Consider the following 25441-nt stretch of genomic DNA (forward strand, 5'->3'; position numbering starts at 1 on the left):
GGGCGGGGCGTGAGCGCCGCAGTGCTTGCTGGGATCGCCGTGCCTTGGGCGAGGCCAAGCTGGATATCGAATCGCTGGGCTGTTGTAAAAGACGCATCCGGAGAGGTTGTTAGCCCACTGCGAGTTAAAGCGAAGGGTATGGCTTCTGTGGTTCCTAATCCTGCCTTGGGCTAGGCTTCTATTTAAACCATCTCTTCTCTAATCCGGACTCCCAACGTAAGGGCCACTGCTTTCCTGTCGCCACCATTGTTCCACACTTACGGCGTCGGAGCTGGGGGCTGACTTACGGGGATCATGGTGGTGCGCCCTGCTGACTGCCGCTTACCGGCTCGGACCTCACGTGGCCTTTCTGGAGCTCCAGTGCCACGTCCGTAAAACGAGTCGCAATAGTACCCACCTTAGAGGGTGTGAAGGTTAAATGAGAGCTTTCCAAGAACCTTATATTTAGGGATCCGTGTTTAATTGTTAACTGTGACTTATAGCCGTTATAGGATGGGCTATAGAGTTGTTTTTCTCTGTCTCACACACCTCCCTTCCTGGGAGTCCCATTTGTTCAAATCGGATATTGGGGTCTTGTCCAAGCCGTCTGCCGTTTCGCATTTTAAATACGGATCCTTCTGGTATTGATGAGAGCCTTTCTTTGGAAATAGCTTTGTCCAAACATGTCGCAAAAGCTTATTGAAGACGTTTTTAAATGTGCAATATCATACTGATGCATCTTTCACATTGATAGTTAAAATATTTAACACAATTGGTACCTAACACCACTTTTCTCTTTAATAGGAATGCAAAACCCAAAAAAGCACTCGGCATTGCAAGGAGACTAGAGGGAAATGAAAAATCTAAAAATGAAGGTATTTCAGACTATCTGCAGGCAGCTTAGAAGTTCAAAGGGGTTTTCTGTAGAACCATCCCCACGAGTGGGTTTCTCCACTTCCTCTTATTTGTGTGGCCGGAAGAAAAAAATGAACCCTTATGAAGAGGTGAACCAAGAAAAGTACTCTGATTTAGTGCAGTCTGTCTTGTCATTCAGAGGCCATGCTCAAACTCCAGAATCATTGTTCAAGGAAGACACTTTACTCTATGGACCTGTGAGTAAGTGTAAACCCCCAAAACAAGATGAGGAAGCAAGAATTCCAGGAAATTGGTTTCCTCTCTTCAATGCAGAGAGAAGCTTAAAACCTAATGCAACAAGTGATGCTCCAATTCCTTTGAAAATCCCTTTGCAAAGGAATAAGGGACCAAGTGTGACCCGGGTCCTTCAGAAGACCATGACATCAGAACAGATTTTCTATTTGGAGAGGTGGAAAAAGCGGATGATTCTGGAACTGGGAGAGGATGGCTTTGCAGAATACACTTCAAGTAATTTTCTTAATCCTGATTCTATATTGTTACTATGTTTCCTGAATATAGAGCACTAGTGTCATTCTATTGAGGTTTTTTTAAACCTTAACTAGTGAAGAATTACTTTCAAATGATAATAATTAGTTTTGATAGCACTTTGTCTATTAACTCCCTTAATCCTCATGACCAATCCTGCTGTTCCTATTTTACAAATGAAACTGAATCACAGAGATCAAGTATTTTGACTAAATGATGTATAAAACATTTATTTTATTAGCTACAAACTTAAATATTAGAATTGCCTGTTTTCTTTGATTATGGAAAAGAGTCAATCACCTAATAATGGGATTCTAGTTGTTTGCTAAGCATTCTGTTCAGAATCTAGTATATACCCCCTTGTTCTACTTATCAACAGAGACTGACAAACCAGACTATTGGAATTAAAACAATAAGTTAGAACACATAATGTGTATCTAGACCTTGATAAATTGAGATAATCAGATGCTCTTGATTAGGAACTGAGAATAAATGAACTTTAGCCTTCAACTCCTAATTTACTAACTTATTAGATAAGTGAAGAGAATAGCTTCCTTGAAACAGATTCCATTCAAAAGCAAGATAAAAAGAAAGACCATTGCACAGGTGAATTAACTGATCCTCATCAGAACTGTGCAGTTGTCTTTTTTTTGTTTTTTAATCCTCATCCAAAGATATTTTTCTTTTTGTTTTTTAATGTTTTTTATTGCTTGTTTAGAGAGAAGAAGGGAATTATTTAGAGAAAAGAAGGGAGAGAGAGAGAAACATCAATCGGCTGCCGGCTGCCTCCTCCACGACCCCTACTGGGGATGGAGCCGAAAACCTGGGCATGTGCCCTGACCTGGAATTGAACCAGGACCTCTCAGCCCCATGGGACGATGCTCAATCCACTGAGCCACACCAGGCCAAGGATATTTTTCCATTGATTTTTTTTTAGATGAAGTGGAAGGGAAAGAGAGAGGGAGACATCGATTGCAAAATCCCAACCCCAACGCAGGCCAGGGATTGAACCTGCAACCCAGGTAGGTGCTCTTGACTGGGAATTGAACCTGCAACTCTTCAGTCCTCAGGCTGACACTAACTGCTGAGCCAAACTGGTCAGGGCCAGTTGTCTTGTCTTAAAGTTTCACATTGATCATTCCATAGCCTATGCTTCCCAGAGAGCAGTATGTGTACCCCTACTGGTACACAAGCACTTTTATTTTTAAGAGTAATGCACTTGTTTTGAAGCATGTTGGAAAAAAATGTGTGTGCATACATGTTAAACAAGTGGTCATGTGTGTTTTAAGGAAAATTATTAAATAATAGGTGGTACCTGGATATGGCAAAAATGGTCAGGGCCATAACACCTTATAACATTTCCTCAGCTGTTTGGGACAAGGAATCTATGCAGGGGCTAATTGCCTTCTGAAGATATTTAATTAGTTACAACCACCAAACTACAGGCATATCTCTTTTTATTGTGATTATGCTTCACAGGTGCTGACTTTTTGTTTTACAAATTGAAGGAAAAAGGTTACAACTCACTTTAGATACTTGCTTTATTATAGTGGTGTAATACTGGATCCTCAGTATCTCCAAGGTATGCCTCTGCTTTCTAAAGAAGGAACATTAAAAAAAAAATTTAATGGCATCTTAAGTTTTTTATTTGGTACGTGCCCCTAGCGGGAACCGAACCAGTGACTCTCTGGTCCGTAGGCCGACGCTCCAACCGCTGAGCCAAACCGGCCAGGGCCTTAAGTTTTTTATTTGTTGGTTTCCCAAGTATCAGTTTACCTTTTTTTTTTTTTTTATCCTCACCCGAGGAGAGGACATTTTTCCATTTTTCGTTCAGGTAGAGTGGGAGGGAGAGAGAGGAAGAGAGAGAGAGAGAGAAACATCGATGTGAAAGGAACACACCGGGTGGCTGCCACCCGCACGACCCACCAGGGCCGGGGACAAACTGCAACCGAGGTACATGCCCTTAGCGGGAACCGAACCCTGGTCTCTCAGGACCACAGGCTGACGCTCTAACCGCTGAGCCAAACCGGCCAGGGCTCAGTTTACCTTTTGAAGTTTGCTGAAGATAAGAGAGTCTGACATTACTATTAATTTACAAGTGTCTATCATAGTGGAAATAGCTGGAGTTTATTTTTTTCAGTTTTTTGCTACTGATTTTTTTAATCCTAAATTATTATCCATCCTGTCAGTTCTATCAATCGGAATATTGGAGACTCATGAATTTTTTTTTAATGCCCTTTATGTACTGGGACTTGAAAACATTTCACTATCATTCCTCTAACTTACTGAGTGAATAGTCTGACTTGATGCTATCTGCAATAAATCTGAAATCTTTTAAAATTTATTTTGCCCTGGCTGGGTAGTTCAGTTGGTTAGAGCATCATCCCGATACGCCAAAGTTGTGGGTTTGATTCCCAGTCAAGGCAGCTATAATAGTCAACCAAAGAATGCATAAATAAGTAGAACAGCAGAAATGTATACTTTTTTCTCTGTCTCCCTTCCTCTCTCAAAAATCAATATATTTTAAATTTTTTAATTTATTTTGACGAATTGTTTTTAATGTTCTGAGCCTTATAATCTAAGGAACCCTATAATCTAGATTCTTGCCTTTTAGATGTGAAGAACCTAGCTAGAGATGGTCTGCAGTGGGGAATGAGTTGTCTGTTTGCTTGGCAGTTGATGCCATTTTTTTTCCTATTTTCAATATGCTTGTGTTCCATTTCATTAAGCTAGCCTGTAGATGAATACTACACTTCTTTTTCCTAGGTTTTTCTTTCCATCAGTCTTAAATTTCTTCTAGGCCTTTCATGTGCTGACATTAAGTCCAACTGAGCTAAGTAAAATTGGAGTAGAATAACTTTGTTGCTCAGTTGAATTTCATTTAACCCTTTAAGTAATTTCCCAGAAGTGATTCCACATTTTGCCAGTGACAGAACTGACCTCTCAAAATCTTTATAAAAAATACCTGACATGTGTACAGTTTGATATTACCTTGTTAGATGAGATAGTTTTCCTCATTTTCTGTGGGTCTCTGTCTAAGCATGTATATTTCCCACTATTTCTGTGTGTATCTGAATGATGATCCCTGGCCCAGCCAGTGTGGTTCAGTGGTTGAGCATCGACCCATGCTCTAAGAGGTCATTGGTTCTATTCCTGGTCTGGGCATATGCCCTGGTTGTGTACCAAATCCCTAGTGGGGGTCATGCAAGAGGTAGCGAGTTAATAATCCCTGAATTTCCTTCCTTGCTCTGCTGTGTGGTAGAGAGAATGAACATATAGACTCTGGTGTCTGGCCACTGGGTCCAGGTCCAGCTTTTGGCTTTTGGGTAAATTAACAGCTCTGGCCAAGTAATGATCCTTTTCTTGCTGGTTGTTGTATTTGAAAGTTAATACAGTAGTTTTAAAAATATGTTTTTGTTGATTTTTTTTTTTTTAGAAAGAGAAGAAAGGAGAGGGATTGAGCCTAAAACCTGGGCATGTACCCTGACCTCGGATTGAACCTATGACCTCTTGGTGCATGGGATGATGCTCAATCAACTGAGCCACACTGGCCAGACTTAATACACTGTTTTGATATTTACCTGTCAGTGGAGTTACCATGATCATGAAGGTGGTTTTCTTAGGGCCAGGCTTAATCATTACACTTCAGATATGCTGACCCCTGTGATTTCTCCAAATGTGGGATACTTGACTGCATGATAAGTGGTAGTGGGGGACTGCCTCTGTGCTCTCTCCTGTTTAAAATAAAAGGAATAAGTAACGGTATCTTGAAAGCACCAAGGTCACTGTTTAGCAAACCACCACCCCTTTTTTCCCTTATGGAGAGTCAGGTAAATTGATATGTGATATTTTTCTCATTTGCTGAATATGTATGTTCTCAGGCTCCTTTTAAAAGTGTTTGAGGAAAAATATTCAGGACAGAAGAACTATCCTAGGCTGTTCTAACCCTAAAAAAAGTGCAGGAGAAGAATGTCACAAATTTTCCTCCCCTCCTTCCAAGTCCCATAAAATCCCCACAACAATTCCTTGTTTTTAATTTATATGTGTCTTGTTTTTCATTTCTTGGCCAGTCACTAAGCCTGTTAGTGAGACTTCCCCGTTGTTTTTATGTCCATAGTTAAGTTTTGGTTGTAAAAAGAAGTGTAAACGAAAGTGTAGTTCCTAAATTTCTAATAATTTACCACAACAAATTAACTTACTAAAATGGATATTTAAATTCACGGTACCATAAATCAGGTGTGTTTCTTTAGCCCCCAGATCTTGAATTTTAGTTTTGGCCTAATTTAATTAGAAGTACTTCATTTTAATCCATTTTATTGGCTAAACTATTCCAGTCCCTTTGGTTGTCAAAGTGCGTTCATGAGGGCTGAAATGTGGTGTCTAAGGGGTTGTCACTTAAAGGTAAATCTTCTGTAATTTTTAATTGTATTACTCAGAGTTTTTTAGTACTACTTTGGTCTTTTTTTGTTTTGTTTTTCCTTTTCCCTTGATTTTTTTTTTTTTTTCCCCAGACATATTTTTACAAGGGAAACAGTTCCATGAAGCCTTGGAAAGCATACTTTCACCCCAGGGGAACTTAAAGAGAGATGAAAATCTCCTTGAATCTGGCTACATCGAAAGCATCCAGCATATTCTGAAAGATATCAGTGGAGTTCGAGCTCTTGAAAGCGCTGTTCAGCATGAGACCTTAAAGTATATAGGTCTGCTAGACTGTGTGGCTGAGTATCAGTAAGTATTACATTGTTATCAAAGTGTGGTGGTGAATTATTGTAGGATGGGACAGATGGTACCTGTCAAACACTACTTTGTCCTCTTAACCCCTGCTTCAAGGTGCATCCTCTGTAAAGATAAAACCTATATGATAGATAAACCAATTGGATAAGAATGGATATGGGGGAAGAGCTACATAATCCTTGTAAATCTGCATTCCAAAATTAAAATGTTTGGTGGAGAAAAGGCATAACTTTTTAATAACCCTAGAATGCCCTATGTTCTAGCATGTTCATCTTCCTCTCTTCTCAAGCCAGGTACCAGCCATAAGATCCAATTTAATTCCTGCATTTTCTTTCCTATTCCCCTAAAAATGGCATCATAATCTGTTAGCCTTGAAAATCAACTCTTTTCCTGGATTCCAGGTAGTTTTGACATGGACAGGAACTCTGAGGTTACTACAGCTTCCTTTGTTTTTGTTGTGTTTTTTTTTTTTTAAATTTTTTCTTTATTGATTTTAGAGGGAGAGGAAGAGAGAGATGGAAACATGCCCCCTTCTGAGGATCGGCCCACAACCTGGGCATGTGCCCTGACCAGGAATTGAACCAGTGACCTCTCGGTGCATGGGTCGACTCTCAACCACTGAGCCACACTGGCCGGGCAGTTTCCTTTGGTTTTTAAGTGGTTCCTCTTATGTGTTTCCCACTTCTTCCAGATTTCAAGGGTAGGTATGACCTGTGGATACCCCTATTCCAAAAGAAATGTGTGAGCAGTACAACAGAATGGGAGAAGAAAAATCTATGAGTATAACCCCTAGAACTCTAGTTAAAAATTAACAATATTTATTACTCTGGAAACTGTGTTTAGGCCACCATACAGTTTTGTGCCATAGCTGCCTAATATCTGAGAAGAGCCATGTGTGCCTAGAAATTTAATAGGCTATTTTTGGCTGCCCTTAGGATTAACCAGTGGATCCATACAATCAATTCTACCCAAGGCCTACAAGAAATTCCTGACACCAGACACTTTTCTTAGGGATTACAAAACATGTCCACAGTACAGATGTTTGTTTTTTTTGACTCTTGACATAAAGAAGATTAGCATTAAGAATATGAACATTGAATACTTTTTAAACTAAGGTTTTAGAAATTTAAAAAGAATTTTTGATGGGCAGTATGTGTCCCTGAAACTAATTTTTTTTTTTAAAGTCTTCCACCCTACTCTTTTCAAAAAGAAATATTTTAATGTAAAATATACATAAAATTGACCATTTATATTTAAATGTATAGCTCAGTGGCATTAAGTACATTTATAATGTGCAACCATCACCACCATACATCTCTGGTACAGTTTTCATCTGTTAAAACTGAAATTCTATATGCATTAAATAGTAACTTCCCCATTTCCTGCTACTTCCAGATGCTGGCAACCAACATTTTCCATATTCTCTAACACTTATTTTCTGTTCTTTTTTTTGTTGTTGAAAGTATTACATATGTCCCCCTTTTTTTCCCCCATTGACCCCCTCCTCCCCGCTCCCACTTTTCTCCTACCTTCCCCTCACTATTGTCTGGTCCATTGGTTATGCATATATGCATATCAGTTCTTTGGTTTATCTTTTTCTGTCCCTCCCACCCCCCTTTCCTCTGAGATTCCTTAGCCTAACAACCAATTTGTACTTTTTAATCCCTTCACCTTTTTTGCCCATTCCCAAACCCCTTGCCTGTCTGGCAAGCAACAAAAAATTCTCTTTATCTATGAATCTGTTTCTGTTCTGCTTGCTCATTTTGTTTGTAGATTTGATTGTTGATAGATGTGTATTTATTGCCATTTTATTGTTCATATTTTTGTTCTCTTTCAAGAAGACACTTCAACATTTCATATACTGGTTTGGTGGTGATGAACTCCTTTAGCCTTTTCTTGTCTGGGAAACTCTTGATATGTCCATCGATTTTAAATGATAGCTTTGTAGGATAGAGTAATCTTGGTTAAAGGTCATTGCTTTTCATCACTTTGAATATTTCTTGCCACTCCTTTTGCCCTGCAAGGTTTCTTTTGAGAAATTGGCTAACAACTAATTGGGAACTCCTTTGTAGATAACTGCGTTTCTTTCGCTACTTTTAAGGTTCTCTCTTTGTTTTTAACCTTTGGCATATTGACGATGATGTGTCTTGGTGTGGACCTCTTTGGGTTCATCTTGTTTGAGACTCTGTGTGCTTCCTGGGCATGTATGTCTGTTCCATTCACCAAGTTAGGGAAGTTTTCTGCCATTATTTTTTCAAATAGGTTTTCAATTTCTTGCTCTCTTTTTTTCTCCTTCTGGCACCCTCATGATGCAAATGTTGGTACATTTGAAGCTGTCCCAGAGGCTCCTTACACTATCAACATTTTTTTTTTATTCTTTGCTCTGTTTGGGTGTATTCCAAACCGATGGTTTGCTTCTTGGCTTCTCCTACTCTACTATTGATTCCCTGTAAATTATTCTTTATTTCAGTTAGTGCATCCTTCATTTCTGACTGGTCTTTTTTTTATGCTCTTGAGGCCCTCGCTCAGTTCTTTGAAGTACTCACTAAGTTCCTTGAGCATCCTTATTACCAGTGTTTTGAACTCTGCATCTGTTAGATTGCTTATCTTTGTTTCATTTAGTTCTTTTCCTGGAGTTTGTTCTGTTCTTTCATTTGGTACATGTTTCTTTGTCTCCTCATTTTGGCTGCCTCCTTGTGTTTGTTTCTATGTATTAGGTAGAGTTGCTATGTCTCCTAGGCTTCCTAGGGTGGTCTGTTGTGGTAGGTGTCCTGTAGGGTCCAGTGGCACAGCCTCCCTGGTCACCCCAGCTGGGCCCTCTAGTTGCACTCATCATGTGGGCTGTCCACCTTTCTGTTGTAATTGAGTCTTGATTGCTGTTGGCATGTCAATGGGAGGGATTTACTCAGGCTGATCAGCTGCAAGGACTGGCTGTTCCCACTGACCTCTGTTGACCTTGGAGGATCAGCTGTGCAGGATCCACCACACAGAGCAAGACTGACTTCAGCAGGGCTCTGGTTCCCACTGAGTCCACTCTTTGAGTGTGTCATTTGAGCTGGTTGGGTGGTGGTGCTTTGACATGGTCTGAAGCTGTCTACTGGGTGGGCCGGCTCTAGGGCAGGGTCAGCCACTGCCTGTGTTCTACCTGGGACCACCAGGCATAAGCTACAAAGCTATCTACAGATGGCTGCTTCTTATGCTGGTCTTGGAGGTACCCAGGCAAGGCCAAGCTGTGAACCAAGGCTGGCTGTTTCTAGTGCCGGGCTGGTGCTGCTTACCAAGAGGTGTGGGGCTCACTGAGGCCAGATGCTGCCTGTTTGAGAGAATTTAGGAAAATCTGTAGCAGGAGCCAAGACAGGTCAATCCTGTGGTAAAGCCACTGGAAACAGCTTGGGTTGGCCTGAAAGATGGGTGGGGCGGGGGTGGGGGGGCAAACAGTGTGAGCTAGGTTGCTGGAGTCCCAGATATGATGGTACCCATCTGCCTGCCTGGTTGGGGAAGGGCTCACCAAAGGAACAGTGGCCTCCACCAGCACATCTGTCTGGGAGAAAGCTGCCTCTCCAGCTCTCACCCCAATGCCAAACAATTCAGTTCTTCCTTGTATGTCTCTGGTGCCTTTCAAGCTGCCTCCTCCACGCTGGAACCTGTAGGGAGCCATTCCAAGTAAGTCCGTATGTGGGCCCTTTTAAGAGGAACTGCCTGGGACTCCTCAGCCTCAATTCCCTCTGTTTTTTTGTTGTTGTTTTAAATATTTTTTCTTTATTTTTATTATTATTATTTTTTTTTAGAGAGAGAGGAAGGGAGAGGAAGAGAGAGATAGAAACATCGATGAGAGGGAACGTCCATTGGCTGCCTCCTGCATGCCCCCCCCCCCCACTGGGGATCAGGCCCACAACCTGGGCATATACCCTGACCAGGAATTGAACTGGCGACCTCTTGGTGCATGGATCAACGCTCAACCACTGAGTCACACCTGGCAGGCCCCTCTGGTTTTTATAGCTAGAAGTTATGGGGACTTTATTCCTGGCACTGGCACCCTGAGCTGGGGGCCTGTTGTGGGACAGGGACTCTTCACTCCTCACGGAGGACCTTCCCAGCTGAGGTAGCCCTCCTGATTTTTATCCGCCACATGTGGGTGTGGGACCTGCCAGTCTGCACTTCCACCCCTCCTACTAGTGTCAGTGTGGTTCCTTTAATTTAGTAGTTGTAGGGTTTCCATTCAGCTCAATTTCAGGTGGTTCTGAATGATGGTTGTTCTGTAGTATAGTTGTAATTTTGATGTGGTTGTGAGGGAGGAGGCAAGTACCATATTTACCTACACCCATTTTGACGGGAAATCCCTGTGTTTTTTTTTTTTAATAGTAGCCATCCTAATGTGTGTGAGGTAGAATCTTATTGTAGATTTGATTTGCATTTCCCTAAGGATTAGTGATGTCTAGCATTATTTCATGTGCTGATTGGCCATTAATTTATATTTAGAGAAATGTCTGAGTTTTTTGCCTATTGTTTTTTTTTTTTATTTCTTTCTTGTTTTTGTTTTTTTTTAATATTCTGGATATTCTTTTTTTTGCTAAAATATATTTTTATGGATCTTAGAAAAAGGAAGGGAGAGGGAGGGAGGGAGAGAGAGAGAGGAAGAAAGAGAAACATCAACATCGATGTGAGAGAGAAACACCGATTGGTTGCTCCCATATGTACCCTGACTGGGGATCAAACCTGCAACCTGGGTATGTACCCTAACCAGGTATTGAACCAACACTTTTTTGGTGCATGAGACAATACTCAACCAACTGAGCCATACTGGCTAGGGCAAGAATATTAATTATTTATCTGATACATGATTTGAAATATTTTCTCCCATTGCCCTTTCACTCTGCTGATAGTGTTTGATGCAGAAATTTTCAAAACTTCTGTAATCCATTATGTATGTTTGCTATAGATTTTTTATATGTGGCTTTGATGGTAAGGTAGTTTCTTTCTATTCCTAGTTTGTTGAGTATTTTTATTATGAAAAGGTATTTAATTTTTCAAATGCTTTTTCTGCATCCATTGAGATAATTTTGTAGTTTTATTTATTTTGTTAATATGGTATATTACATTGATTGATTTTTGTATGTTGAAATATCCTTGCATTCCAGGAATAAATCCCATTTGGTCATGGTGTATAATCCCTTTAATATGCTGCTGAATTTGGTTTGTTAGTGTTTTAAGGATTTTTTGCATCAGCATTCATAGGGATTTTGGTCAGTAATTTTCTTACAGTTTTTTTGTCTGGCTTTGGTAACAGGGTAATGTTGGATTCAGAAAATGAGTTACAAAGAGTTTATTACTTTAAAATTTTTTTTAAGTTTTAGAAGGATTGGTATTAGTTCTTTAATCTTTGGTAGAATTTACCAGTAAAGCTCTCAGGTCCAGGGCTTTTATTTGCTGGGAGATTTTTGATTCCTGATTCAATCTTATTACTAATTATAGATCTGTTCATATATTTTATTTATTCATGACTTAATCTTGGTAGGTTTTGTATTTCCAGGAATTTATTTCATCTAGATTATCTAATTTTTTGGTGTACTCTCATTCTTTTTTTTTTTTTTAAGATTTTTAGTTGCTTTTCATAGAGGAAGTGAGAGAAAGAAAGAGAGAGAGAGAGGAACATCAATATGAGAGTGCAACATCAATTGACTGACTCCTGCATGCCTTCTACTGGAGATCAAGCCCAAAACTCGGGCATATGCCCTGATGGAGAATTGAACTGGCCACCCCTATGTGCACAGGGCAGCGTTCAACCAACTGAGCCACACTGACCAGGGCCTCTTATCCTTTTTATTTCTGTAGAATCATTAGTAATGTCCCCAATTGCATTGCCGATTTTTGTAATTTGAGTCTTTTCCCTTTTTTCAAAGACCATCTAGTTAAAAGGTGTTTCCGTTTTGTTGATCTCAGAGAACCAACTTTTGGTTTCATTGATTTTTCTCTATCCTTTTTCTGTACCCTAATTTTATTTATCTCTGCTCAGATCTTTTCTTCCTTCTGCAAACTAGTCCCTTAAATTGTAAGGTTAGGTTGTTGAACTGATTCTTTTTTGTTTTTAATGTAAGCATTTATAGCTATAATTTTCCTCTTCACATTTTTTTACTGTATCGCATAAGTTTTGGTATGTTGTGTTTTCATTTTCATTTGGCTTTAAGTATTTCCTAATTTCCCTTATGATATTTTCGATTAAGACTGTGTTAATTTCCACAGTTTGGTGGTCTCCCACTTTTACTTATGTTATTGATTTCTAACTTCATCCCATTGTGATCTGAGTAGATACTTTGTATGGTGTCTACCTTTTTAAATAAATTGAAGCTAACTTATGGCTTGTCCTGGAAAATGTCCCACATGTACTTGAGAAGATTTGTATTCTGTTGGTGGATAGAGTGTTCTATATGCCCTTTAGATCTGGTTGGTTTATTATGTTATTTGAAGTCTTCTCTTTCGTTACTTGTCTTCTGTTTGGTTCTGTGGATTATTGAGAATAGGGTATTGAGATATGAAACTATTACTGTAGAACTATATTTCTCCCTTCAGTTTTGTCGTGTTTGGCTTCATATATTTTGCTGATTTGTTATTAGGTGCATATATGTTTATAATTGTTATGTCTTCTTGCTGTATTAAACCTATTGATATATAATGTCTTTCTTTGTCTTATCACCTTTTTTCTTTTTTTACTTAAAATCTATTTTGTCTGCTATTAGAAGCACCTTTGCTGTCTTTTGCTTACTATTTGCAAGGAATATTTTTTTCTCTCCTTCACTTTCAACGTATTTACATCTTTTGATATACAAAGAGTCTCTTGTAGACAGCATATAGTTGGATCACGTGTTTTTATTCATTCTGCCAATCTCTGTCTTTTGATTGGAGTGTCTGATCTATTTACATCTAAAGTGATTGCTAATAAGGAGAGACTTCTGTCATTTTGCCTTTTTTATCTCTCATTTCCTGCATTGTACTGTCTTTTGTTCAGTTTTTATAGTAAAATGTTTTAATTCCTCATTTTCTTTTGTTTATATTTTGTAGTTGTTTTTCTTGTGATTAAGAAGATTACATTTAGCCCTGACCGGTTTGGCTCAGCGATTAGAGCGTCGGCCTGTGGTACAGAGAGACCCAGGTTTGGTTCCCGCTAAGGGAACATACCTCGGTTGCAGTTTGTCCCCGGCCCTGGTTGGGTAGTGTGGGAGGCAGCCACTTGATGTGTCCCTTTCACGTCAATGTTTCTCTCTCTCTCTCTCCTTCCCACTCTATCTGAACAAAAAATGGAAAAATGTCCTCGGGTGAGGATTAAAAAAAAAAGGTATTTATTTATTTATCCTCACCCGAGGACATTTTTGCATGTATCTTCAGATAGAGCGGGAGGAAGAGAGAGAGGAAAACACCCATGTGAGAGGGACTCATCGAGTGGTTGCCACCCACACGACCCCAACTGGGGCTGTGGACAAACTGTAACCAAGGTACGTGCCCTTAGCGGGAACTGAACCTGGGACTCTCTGGTCCATGGGCCGATGCTCTGCTGAGCCAAACTGGCCAGGGCTAAGAAGATTACATTTAACATCCTAGTTATAATACCTTAGTCTGAATGTATACTGTCTTAATTTCAGTAATATATAAAAACCCTACTCCTTTAACAGCTCTGTCCCCATCTCTTTCAGTTGTTGTGTCACAGAATTTATACATTGTGTGCCCCAAAACATAAACTAATACTTCTTTAGATGCATTAGTCTCTTAAATTATGTAAAAAACAAAATGTGGAGTTTCGAACCAAAGTTACAATAATACTAGCTTCTAGACTATCAATTTTTAAAAAATATATTACTCTCTTACATCACGTAGCAAACAAAAAATGGAGTAACAAACTATTACAATAATACTAGGTTTTATAACTGCCCATGTATTTACTTTTATTGAGATGTTCTTTGAGCATCTTTAAGACTCTTAAAATAGTCTTTGGTTGGTTTGCCATCACATCTTTTTCAATAACTGTTTCTGTTTATTTTTTTCTTTGAATGGGTGATACTTTTCTATTTATTTATATGTCTTGTGGTTTTTTGTTGTTGAAAACTGGGTTTCTGAATCTAATATTGCGGTAACTCTGCAAATCTGAGTCTCCCTCTGTCACTGCAGAGATAAAGGGGCCAGATCCCTCCAACACTCATAGGCAGGAGGCTCTTGGGATGCAGTCGGAATAAGCATATTCAGAAGCCCTCATGGGAGAATGGATGGTTTTTATTGGTGTGGAATTACACTTCTGGGGTCATAAAGTCCCATGTCCAGTCATAGAAGAGGGGCAATTGTGGATTTAATAAGGCCAGAAATAAAGCCAAAGTCCAGAGTTTCCGTTCCATGGTATAGCTGTGTTCAGATTAGTATTAGTACAGTTTCAGTCCATTAGTCCATTGTATGGGTTCCACATGGCTGTGGGCCACATGGGGAAATGCAGGACGTGGGAGCCCTGCAAGCAGTATGGCATGGGCAGCAAGGGAGAGGGAGAGGGAAGAAAGGCAGCTTGCCTTTGTCTAGGAGACGAAATATTCAGGTTTCACCTGCAGTGGCCACGCCTTTTTGGCCACTGACTTGTTCCCAGTTGTGACAGACAAGTAGACACCTCCCTAGTCACTGAGACCCTACTGGGCATGCAGCTAGACTGCCTTTGTCCAGGCCCTTCCCCCACTGGGGGAATAGACCTGGAGTATTAATTGCAAACTTCCTGGCAAATAAGAATAACCAGGTTATGGCACCAATAACACCTCTATCTACCCCAGGGTTTGCTGGGTTTGGGGCCTTTTTGTTGTAGGCCATCTCTGCCAAGCATCAGCCTGAGGTATAAACTTAAGATCTTCTCAGGTCTTTTCTGAGCCTTTCTCTATTGATATGTGCAGTCACTTTCTAATTACTTCCTATATGCAATTGTGTGTGGATGTTGTAGTCTTTAGTGTCTGGCTCCCAGAAGGAAAAGAAAAAGAAAAATGAAGCGGGTAGGGAGATACTCGCCCTTTAAATGCTCTGGAAGTCACTTCAGCTGCATGGGGAGGGGCTTGTAGCAATGGAGGGAGGTGCATCAACAATAGCCACTTCCTCTTTGTTTGCACCTGTGTGATTAGAAACAATCAGTGATGTAAGCACAGATTACTGACATTTGGAGAACATGGTCCTGTTTGACCACTCTGACTACACAAACTGTGTATAAGCTGCTCCAGGAACATGTGTACAGCTGCCTCCCTCTGAGTGAGGGGTGGGTAGCTACTATCCTGCTAAGATCTGAAATTGACCAAAGTTAACCACAGTTTACCACCCAAGCCTCCAGTAGACTATATTAGTTAACATTCGTCCCTCGCCACTTTCACAATTTCACTCTTCGAAGCTTCACTCTGTTGTAACCCAGGAGAATCAACCTCACTCGGACACAAAGTAATTTTGAATATTAGGAGCTTTATTACCTGCACAGGGACTGCAGCCAACCTACACAGAGGAGAACTGCAGCCCCAAGCTCAGGGGGTGGGTTGCTTATATAGGACAGGGGTCATTCAAGAGTTTAGCAGAGCAAGCAAGGTGCGTGTACAGAAGTGGAGGCAGTTAGCGATAAGCAGGAGGGAACGGAGGTGGGAGGGAGCCCAGGCAAAAGGGAACTGGGTCAGCACACATCTATCCTGCTATTCATTCTATTATCTAAGTTTTAAAAACTAACAAATTCCCTTAGAGAACACATTCATTTAGAGGATTATCAGGCCAGCTGGTACTTCCTCAGGTTGCCTCTGACAGTATCATAGTTAGCCTTTTGTTTATTTAATCAGGACAAAATGATAGGAGCAGGTTATTACACACTCTGTCGTGGTTTTTTTAAATACTACATAGTCATTCCTCGCCACTTCGCGCTTCAACTTCCGCGGCATCACTTTATCACGGTTTTTTCAAATATAGTATAGTGAAAGTGTATATGCATTTTAAGTTTCCACAGATATGAGTGTGCTTATTTGTGCACACCTTTAACAACACAATATTCATAATTTTGATAACGTTATATCTTGTCATTTCAGTCTGCATTTCACAGAAATTAAGTTGAGTGTCTTTTCATTTGTTTAAGAGCTATTTGTAGACTGTTTCATTGCAATTTTAGTTTGTGTCTTTTCATTTGTTTAAGAGCTATTTGTAGACTTATTGCAATTTTAATTTTGGTGTATACTATTAATATTTTTTCTCACATTACTAAGTTATAGTACCTGCTAGAAATAGTGGTCCATGGCAGAAATCTTTATTTTTAGGATATTTTGACTTGTTCAAGGAAGAGAACTGGGAATGGCAGCTAGATTTCAATGTCTTAATATAAAAAGAATGTAAAATATCCCACTAGTAACTTTTTATATTGCTTATATGTTGAAATGGTAATATCTCTTAATATGTTGGATTACATAATGAAATTTCATCAATTTCTTTTTTCTTTCTTTGATGTGGCTAGAACATTTAAAATTAATATGTACCTTGTATTTTATTTTTAATTTTAGACAGTGCTACTCTAGACTGATTTGTCTTTTTAAATATGTTTTTATTGATTTTTTACAGAGAGAGAAGAAGGGAGAGAGAGATAGAAACATCGATGTCAGAAAGGAACATCAATCTGTTGCCTCCTGCATACCCCCTACTGGGGATCGAGCCTACAACCTGGGCATGTGCCCTGACTAGAAATCAAACTGGGACCTCTCAGTCTATGGGACGATGCTCAATCCACTGAGCCACAACAGCTGGGCTCTAGACTGATTTTATAAATATCTTGCATTAGTTGTAGCTTTATAGTGACAGGTAGGTAACATACATATTTTGTACAAAATCTCCCTCTAAAATGCTGATTTTGAAATTGAAGTCATGAAAGGTGTTGAACAGATAGAGTCCTTTGAGAGATACCAGTTAATAGTCCTCTCATCCACCCTATGACCCTTTTGACTGTAGTTGGCAAATATAAAATCTCACCAGAATGGGGGGAGTGGAGAGGAATGCACTGGTTATTTAACTTTAATTTTTTTTTTTAATCCTCACCCGGGGACATTTTTCTGCATTTATCTTCAGATAGAGTGTGAGGGAGAGAGGGAGGAAAAGAGAGAGAGAGAGAAACATTGACATGAGAGAGATACATCGGCTGGTTGCCACCCACATGACCCCAACTGGGGCCAGGGACCAACCGCAACTGAGGTACATTCCCTTAGTGGGAACCAAACCTGGGCCTCTCTGGTCCGTGGGCCAATGCTCCAACCACTGAACCAAACCAGCCAGGGCATGGTTATTTAACTTTAAAAATAAAGAAAAATGTGGCAGACGCTGGCCGGTTTGGCTCAGTGGTTAGAACGTTGGCCTGCGGTCCAGAGAGACCTGGGTTTAGTTCCGCTAAGGGCACGTACCTCGGTTGCAGTTTGTCCCCGGCCCTGGTTGGTTGTGCGGGTGGCAGCCATTTGATGTGTCCCTTTTACGTCGATGTTTCTCTCTCTCCCCCCCCCCCCCCATCTGAACAGAAAATGGGAAAATATCCTCAGGTGAAGATTAAAGAAAAAAGAAAAATGTGGCAGAATTTTTTTTTTTTTTTAAGTGTTAATGGATCTGAACCCCAGCCTTGGTTTTTGAACAAGAGAATTTCTGAGGCACCATGTTTAGTCTCTTATGATCAGGACTTTGCTACTGGTCCATTGTGGTTCATTCTGATAGACCTTTGAAGTAGAATCAACTAAGATAATAGGTGTAGTTTCAATTCCCCTGTCACCTGTTAAAGAAAAGGAGGCTTTGGAGGTTCCAAGGAAATTCAAGAGAGAATAGAAACCTGAACTGTGGAAAAGTTTCCCAGCACTCCCATGTGGCCCTGCACCTGTAGGTTTCATCAGTGCAATTTAGGAAACATTTTCCATCAAATCTCTGAAAGGCTCATTTACTGAATAAAGGGCTCAAAGCAGAGAGAACATCAGATCTTTCTAATTCTAAGAGGTAAAGTTCAGAGGAGCTGCGTTTTTTGGCAAGTGGAGAATAGAAGCAACAGTCATTGGGTGACAAGTAGTAAATTATATGTAAGAGGGTTAACTTAATAGAGTTTATTAGTTTGAACTATTACCTACAAAGACTTCCCTTTGGTTTCTCTTTAGAGGCAGCCTGTGTGTGATTGATTGGAAGACATCAGAAAAACCAAAACCTTTTATCCGAAATACATTTGACAACCCACTGCAGGTTGTGGCATACGTGGGTGCCATAAACCATGATGGCAACTATAGCTTTCAGGTCAGGATGCTAAGCCTCTGCTTAAAGCTTAGCTCAATGCTTGTTTATAGCTACTTAACTCTTTATGGTTCTTATTCTTTTTATATCCCACTATTTACTCTGTTCCTTGTCTACCACTTTAAAAACCACTTTCCCTCTTCTGAGACTTAGTTGTTTTTGTTGTTGTTAATAGTTCTTTAATAATGACAGTCTATTCTTCAGTGTCTTATCTGTCATCTTTGTGCTCTTGTGTATCCTGGTGTAGTCTTTCATTAACCTGTATTAGAAATTGAGTTAGATGTTACTGTAGATTGTTTTGTTCTGAATTTGCCCTAGAGTAAGAAGGAAGTTAACTTAAACTCTGGTCCTACTTGTTTCTTCCTAGGTTCACTGTGGTTTAATTGTGGTGGCCTACAAAGATGGATCTCCTGCCCACCCACATTTCATGGACCCAGAGCTGTGTTCCCAGTACTGGGAAAAGTGGCTTCTTCGACTAGAAGAATATACAAAGAAGGAAAAGGACCAGAAACCAGATTAGGTGTGGGACGCTGTATGGGAACTTTCAGCACTTTCTCACAGTTTGGGAAAATATATTGTTGTTTACTGAGACTTAAAATGGAAGTTCCACAGGATCTGAGAGCTGCATTAACACAAGCATAAAAATTAATTTGTTAAAATTAATTGCAACCAAAAAAACCGAAAAGTCAAAAAGTTTAGATATAAAGAACTGGACTTGAGCACACAAAAGACCAACTATGCTACCTCTGTGATCTACTTGAAAAAAGGCAAGTAAGATTGGCACGGCGTTGGTGGCTCTTGGACCCCCTGGGACCTTTCTGTGTCCTGGGCAGGCTGCCCAGTCTTTGAACTGAAATTGGAGGGCAGTGAGGCTTGGTGTGCCAAGCATTTCCCTAGGGTCACACCAGGAGGGAAGGAGCCCCAGAGCCCCAGGGTTTGTTGTGGCAGAACTTGCATTAGCCAACTATTATTGCCAATACAGTTTCCTAGATCTTGTTTTATATATTGGGGTTCTCCATATGTTTCTTTGGGAAATAAAATTTCCATTTAACATTTTTGAAAAATAACTATGTGATTCCTTAGCCTCGAATATTGCTCTCTGAAGTATGGAGCATATTCACCATATCATTGGCAATACCCCTTGGCATATCACCAGATAATTCCCAGAAGTAATTGTAGGTATTTTAGTAGCTGTATTCTGGTATGAATCATGTCCATAGAGAAAATGTATTGTTTGTGGAATTTTTCAGCTATGGGGAACAATAATTCAATATATTTTGGGGTGTTTGATAAGTAATAAAAATTATTAGTTGTCACTTGGTTTGGGAAACTTAAATAAATTCCCACTATAGCCCTGGGGAAGGGTCTCTATTTTATGGAGTGGGTGAGCATTTAAGTTATTGTCTTCAAATCATAGGGTGCTACAATTCTTTCGTTAGCCATTAATTATAAGAAATAAAATACAAGATGTGAGTAAAGCATTGAGATTTTTGTTTTTAATGTTTTTATTGATTTTTTAGAGCAAGAAGAGCCCTGGCCGGTTTGGCTAAGCGGTTAGAGTGTTGGCCTGCGGTCTAGAGAAACCTGGGTTTGGTTCCCCATTGCAGTTTGTCCCTGGCCCTGGTTGGGTCTTGTGGGAGGCAGCCATTCGATGTGTCCCTTTCACGTCAATGTTTCTCTCTCTCTCTTTCTCTCCCACTCTATCTGAACAAAGAATGGAAAAATGTCCTCGGGTGAGGATAAAAAAAAGAGAGAGAAAGAAGAAGGGGGAGAGAGAGAGAAACATTGATCTGAGAGAGAAACGATTGGCTGTCTCCTGCAAGCCGCATAGTGGGGATCAAGCCAGAAACCCATGCATACCTCAAATCGCCACAGCAGTCTTGAAAAAGAAAAACAGAGTTGGAGGGATCACATTACCAGATTTCAGGTTATACTACAAAGCCACTGTAATCAAAACAGCCTGGTACTGGCACAAGAACAGGCATGTAGACCAGAGAACAGAGAACCCAGAAATGGATACAAGGCAGTACACTCAATTAATATTTGACAGTGGTGGCAAGAGCATACAGTGGAGTAAAGACAGCCTCTTTAATAAATGGTGTTGGGAAAATTGGACAGCTACATGCAAAAAAATGAAACTAGACCATCAACTCACACCATACACAAGATAAACTCAATGGATAAAAGACTTAAATGTGACTCACGAATCCATAAAAGTCTTAGAAGAAACTGTAGGCCACAAAATTTCAGACATACGCAGCACAATTTTCACTGATACATCACCTAAGGCAAAAGAAACAGGAGAAAATGAACACATGGGACTACATCAAACTCAAAAGCTTCTGCACAGCAAAAGATACAATCATCAAAATGAAAAGGCAACCCACTGTATGGGAGAACATCATCAGATAAGGGGTTAATTTCCAATATATAGAGAGTACTCATACAACTCAACAAAAGGAAGACATAGAACCCAATTAAAAAATGGGCTGAGGAACTAAATTAGACACCAATGCAAATAGGACTTAAAAATGGCTAAGAGACGCCCTGGCCGGTTTGGCTCAGCGGTTAAAGCGTCAGCCTGCGGTCCACAGAGACCCGGGTTCGGTTCCCGCTAAGGGCATGTACCTTGGCTGCAGTTTGTCCCCGGCCCTGGTTGGGTCGTGTGGGTGGCGGCCACTCGATGTGTCCCTTTCACATCGATGTTTCTCTCTCTTCCTCTCTCTCCTTCACGCTTTATCTGAGTGAAAAATGGAAAAATGTCCTCGGGTGAGGATTAAAAAAAAAAAATGGCTAAGAGACATATGAAGAAATGCTCAACCTTACTAATCATCAGAGAGATGCAAATTAAAACAATGAAGTATCACCTCACACCTGTCAGAATGACTGCCATCAACAAATCATCAAACAACAAGTGTTGGCGAGGGTGTGGAGAAAAGGGGACTCTAATACACTGCTGGTGGGAAGGCAGACTGGTGCAGCCTCTATGGAAAACAATATGGTGTTAACTCAAAAAATTAAAAATTGAACTGCCATTTGACCCAGTGATCCCACTTCTAGGAATATACCCTAAGAAGCCTGAAACACCAATCAGAAAGAATATATGTACCCCCATGTTCATAGCAGTACTATTTACAATAGCTAAGATCTGGAAACAGCCCAAGTGTCCATCAGTAGACGAATGGATAAAAAAAGCAGTGGTACATATACACGATGGAGTACTATGCAGCTGTAAGAAAGAAAGATCTCTTATCCTTTGAGGCAACATAGAGGGACCTGGAAAGTATTATTTGAAGCTAAACAAGCCAAACAGAGAAAGACAAGTATCATATGATCTCACTTATTTGTGGAATATAATTAACATAACAGTCTGAGGAATGGGGTAGTCCCAGAGATGTGGAAGGGGGGTACAGATTGACAATCCCCAGAAGAGCGGGTGATGGGGGACAGATAAACCACAGAATTTATATGCATGTATGCAAGAACAATGGACGTGGACAACAAAGCTGGGGACAGGGAGGGAGGGGGAGGGGGGAATTAGTTGGCGGGGGGAGGAGAAACATCTGTAACAAAAATAAATAATAAAACAAACAGCCCTGGCCTATTTGGCTCAGCGGTTGGAGCGTTGGCCTACGGTCCAGAGAGACCTGGGTTCAGTTTCCGCTAAGGGCATGTACCTCGGTTGCAGTTTGTCCCTGGCCCTCGTTGGTCGTGCAGGTGGCAGCCACTCGATGTGTGTCTTTCATGTTGATGTTTCTCTCTCTCTCTCTCCCTCTCTCTCCCTCCCACTCTGTCTGAACAAAAAATGGAAAAATGTCCTCCGGTGAGGATAAAAACACAAACAAAATTAATTAATAATGAAAAAGGAAACTCAGGTCTGTGTTCTGACCGCCAATGAAACCGGGACCTCTTAGTCCATGGGACAACAATGCACTGAGCTATACCAGCTGGGCTTATTTTGTTTTAATTTCTGTGTTTATAGACTAATTACACAAACTTGGAAATTGTTTAGACTGTTTTTAAATTCATAATTATACCCCTGGTCTAGTAGCTTTGGTATGTGTTTTATGTAAAGGAATACAAGGAGGTGTCCTGAATCATGGTCACCTGGCAATGAAAACAAGTTTTAGGTAGGAAAGAGGATGATTGTGGGTGACCTTTTATTGACTATATACATTTTCATTTTTTAAGCAGCATATATTCCTGTAACATGTAATATCCATAATCTGGAGTCAAGTGAGAAAATTAAAAATTGTACCACTGGATTTTTCCACACTGCTCTAGAAAGCCTCACCGTGGGATATAGGAGACCAGACCCAATGAGACTTCATCTTAATACAGTTCAGTTGGTGTAACATAAATGCACCTTGGACCTGTCACTATGGATCAAGAGTCTTCCAAGTTAGTGGTGGTATAAAGAGTTTCATAAAGACCCTTAGAGTCTGATGAAGAAAACATGGTTGGTAGAACAGTGTAGTCCCTTGGTAGGTTTCCCTGAACCACACAAGGGCACCCCAGTTTTGCAGTACAATCCTGATAATCTTCAGATCTCACCAATTTTAAAAAATCTTAATCCTTTGAGAAGGAAATGTTGATGAAAAAACAAGTTATTTTCACTACTCAAGGTGTAGAAGGAGAAAGCCAAAGCTGAGTTTCTAAATGTCATAACTTTTTAAGAATTAACATGTATGGGGCACTCAGCCAGTCTGGCTCAATGGTTGAGTTTTGACCCATGGAACAATAGGTTGCTGGTTCCATTCCTGGTCAGGGCACATGCATGGGTTGTGGGCTCAGTCCCCAGCCAGGGGTGTGCAGGAGGCAGTCAATTGATGTTTTTCCCTTAGATGTTCCTCTCCTCCCTTCCTCTCTAAAAGCAATACAAATGTATTAAGAAAAAAAGAGGAATTAACATGTATGTTACTAGTTTTTGAATACTACCTGTTCCCCTAAGAAACTGTGAAATGAAACCAGATTTGTGGTAAGGAGAGATTCTCCAATGGAAGTAATCAAAAAAATTTTTTTAAGTTTTTACTGATCTTCAAAGGACTCGAATAGACACTTCCCCAAACAGGACATACAAATGGTCAGGAAACATGAAAAAATACTCAACATCTCTAATCATCAGAGATGCAAATTATTATTATTATTCTTTATTGATTTTGGAGAGGAATGGAGAGGGAGATAGAAACATTGAGGAGAGGAAACATTGATTGGCTGCTTCCTGCACACCCCCCATTGGGGATTGGGCACACAACCTAGACATGTGCCCTGTCTGGAAATCGAACTGGCGGCCTCTTGGTGCATGGGTCGACGTTCAACCGCTGAACCACACTGGATGGGCAAGAAATGCAAATTAAAATGACTATGAGACACCACCTCACACCTGCCAGAAGGGTGGCCATCAACAAATCCTCAAACAAATACTGGTGGGGATGTGGAGAAAAGGGGACTCTAATACACTGCTGGTGGGAATGCAGACTGGTGCAGCCACTATGGAAAACAATATAGTGTTTCCTCAAAATATTAAAAATGGAACTGCCGTTTGACCCAGTGATCCCACTTCTAGGAATATATCCTAAGAAGCCTGAAACACCAGTCAGGACGAATATATGCACTTCTATGTTCATAGCAACACTATTTACAATAGTTGAGATCTGGAAACAGCCCATGTGCTCATCAGTGGATGAGTGGATACAAAAGTTGTGGTTCATACACACAATGGAATACTATGCAACTGCAAGAAAGATCTCTTACCCTTTGAGACGACATGGAGGGACCTGGAGAGTATTATGCTAAATAAGCCAATCAGAGAAAGATAAGTACCACATGATCTCATTTGTGGACCATAATGAACAAAATAAGCTTTCGACAAAAAGAGATTCAGAGTCATGGAAGTAGGCAACAGACTAACAAATCTCAGAGGAATGGGGGATGGGAGGGGTGGGAAGACATAAACCAAAGAACTTATATGCATATATGAACAACTAATCAACACGTACATTAGGCTGGGGAAGGAAGGAGGGGGCTCAATGGGGAAAAAAGGGGGAACATCTGTAATACTTTAAAAAAAAAATGTAATTGATCTTCAGAGAGAAAGAGAGAGAGAAACATCCATGTGAGAGTGAAACATTGATCAGCTGCCTCCCACATGCCCTGACTAGGGATCAAGCTGGCAACCCAGGCATTTGCCTTGATCAGGAATTGAACTGGCAACACCTCGGTACATGGGATGATACCCAATCAACTGAGCCACACCGGCCAGGGCATTAAAATATTTTTAAAAGAAAGTATAAATTGCTTTTCTGAGTGAGCTACCTCAGAAGTACACAATGTAGCCTTACAGTCTTTTTTTTCAAAAATTATTTTTATTTATTTTTGTTACAGATGTTTCTCCTTTTTCCCCCATTCACACCTTCCTCCTGATCCTTCCCCCTGCCTGGTCCCCTGCATTGTTGTCTATGTCCATTGGTTACACATAAATGCATATAAGTTCTGTGGTTTATCTCTTCCCTCCCCCGCTCCACCCTCAGTCTGTATCCTACTTTTATGTCTCTGGGTCTATTTTGTTCATCAGTTTGTTTTGTTCATTATATTCCACAAATAAGTGAGATCATGTGGTATTTGTCTTTCTCTGATTGGCTTGTTTCACTTAGGATGATACTCTCCATGTCCCCCCCCATGTCGTCTCAAAGGATAAGAGATCTTTCTTTCTCACAGCTGTGTAGTATTCCATCGTGTATATGTACCACAGCTTTTTTTAATCCACTCATCAACTGATGGGCACTTGGGCTGTTTCCAGATCTTAGCTATTGTAAATAGTGCTTCTATGAACATAAGGGTACCTATATTTTTTTCTAATTGGTGCTTCAGGCTTCTTAGGGTATATTCCTAAAAGTGGGACCACTGGGTCAAATGGCAGTTCAATTTTTAACTTTTTGAGGTAACATCCTCGCCAGCACTTGTTTGATCATTTCCTGATGGCAGCCACTCTGGCAGGTGGGAGGTGATACCTCATCGTTGTTTTAATTTACATCTCTCTGATGATTAG

General features: G+C 40.3%; 1 protein-coding gene and 1 non-coding gene across 3 annotated transcripts; both read left to right on the forward strand.

The window, feature by feature from the left end:
- The first annotated feature begins 43 nt into the window (after positions 1–43).
- Positions 44–19861, forward strand: MGME1 (mitochondrial genome maintenance exonuclease 1). Of its 2 annotated transcripts, none has more exons than XM_036246017.1 (5): positions 44–136; positions 784–1362; positions 5892–6108; positions 18264–18396; positions 18761–19861. In XM_036246017.1, the coding sequence occupies exons 2-5, from the start codon at positions 834–836 to the stop codon at positions 18911–18913; spliced, it is 1032 nt and encodes a 343-aa protein (XP_036101910.1). In that variant the 5' UTR covers positions 44–136; positions 784–833; the 3' UTR covers positions 18914–19861. The 2 variants fall into 2 exon arrangements, with proteins under 2 accessions (XP_036101910.1, XP_036101911.1); XM_036246018.1 differs by lacking the exon at positions 44–136 and adding an exon at positions 193–216.
- On the forward strand, positions 4954–5117 carry LOC118619486. Its single transcript, XR_004957254.1, has one exon. It is a non-coding gene; the product is annotated as a U1 spliceosomal RNA (small nuclear RNA).
- Positions 19862–25441: the final 5580 nt, after the last annotated feature.

Source organism: Molossus molossus, unplaced genomic scaffold, assembly GCF_014108415.1.
Source record: "Molossus molossus isolate mMolMol1 unplaced genomic scaffold, mMolMol1.p scaffold_m16_p_6, whole genome shotgun sequence".
NCBI classification, from domain to species: domain Eukaryota; kingdom Metazoa; phylum Chordata; class Mammalia; order Chiroptera; family Molossidae; genus Molossus; species Molossus molossus.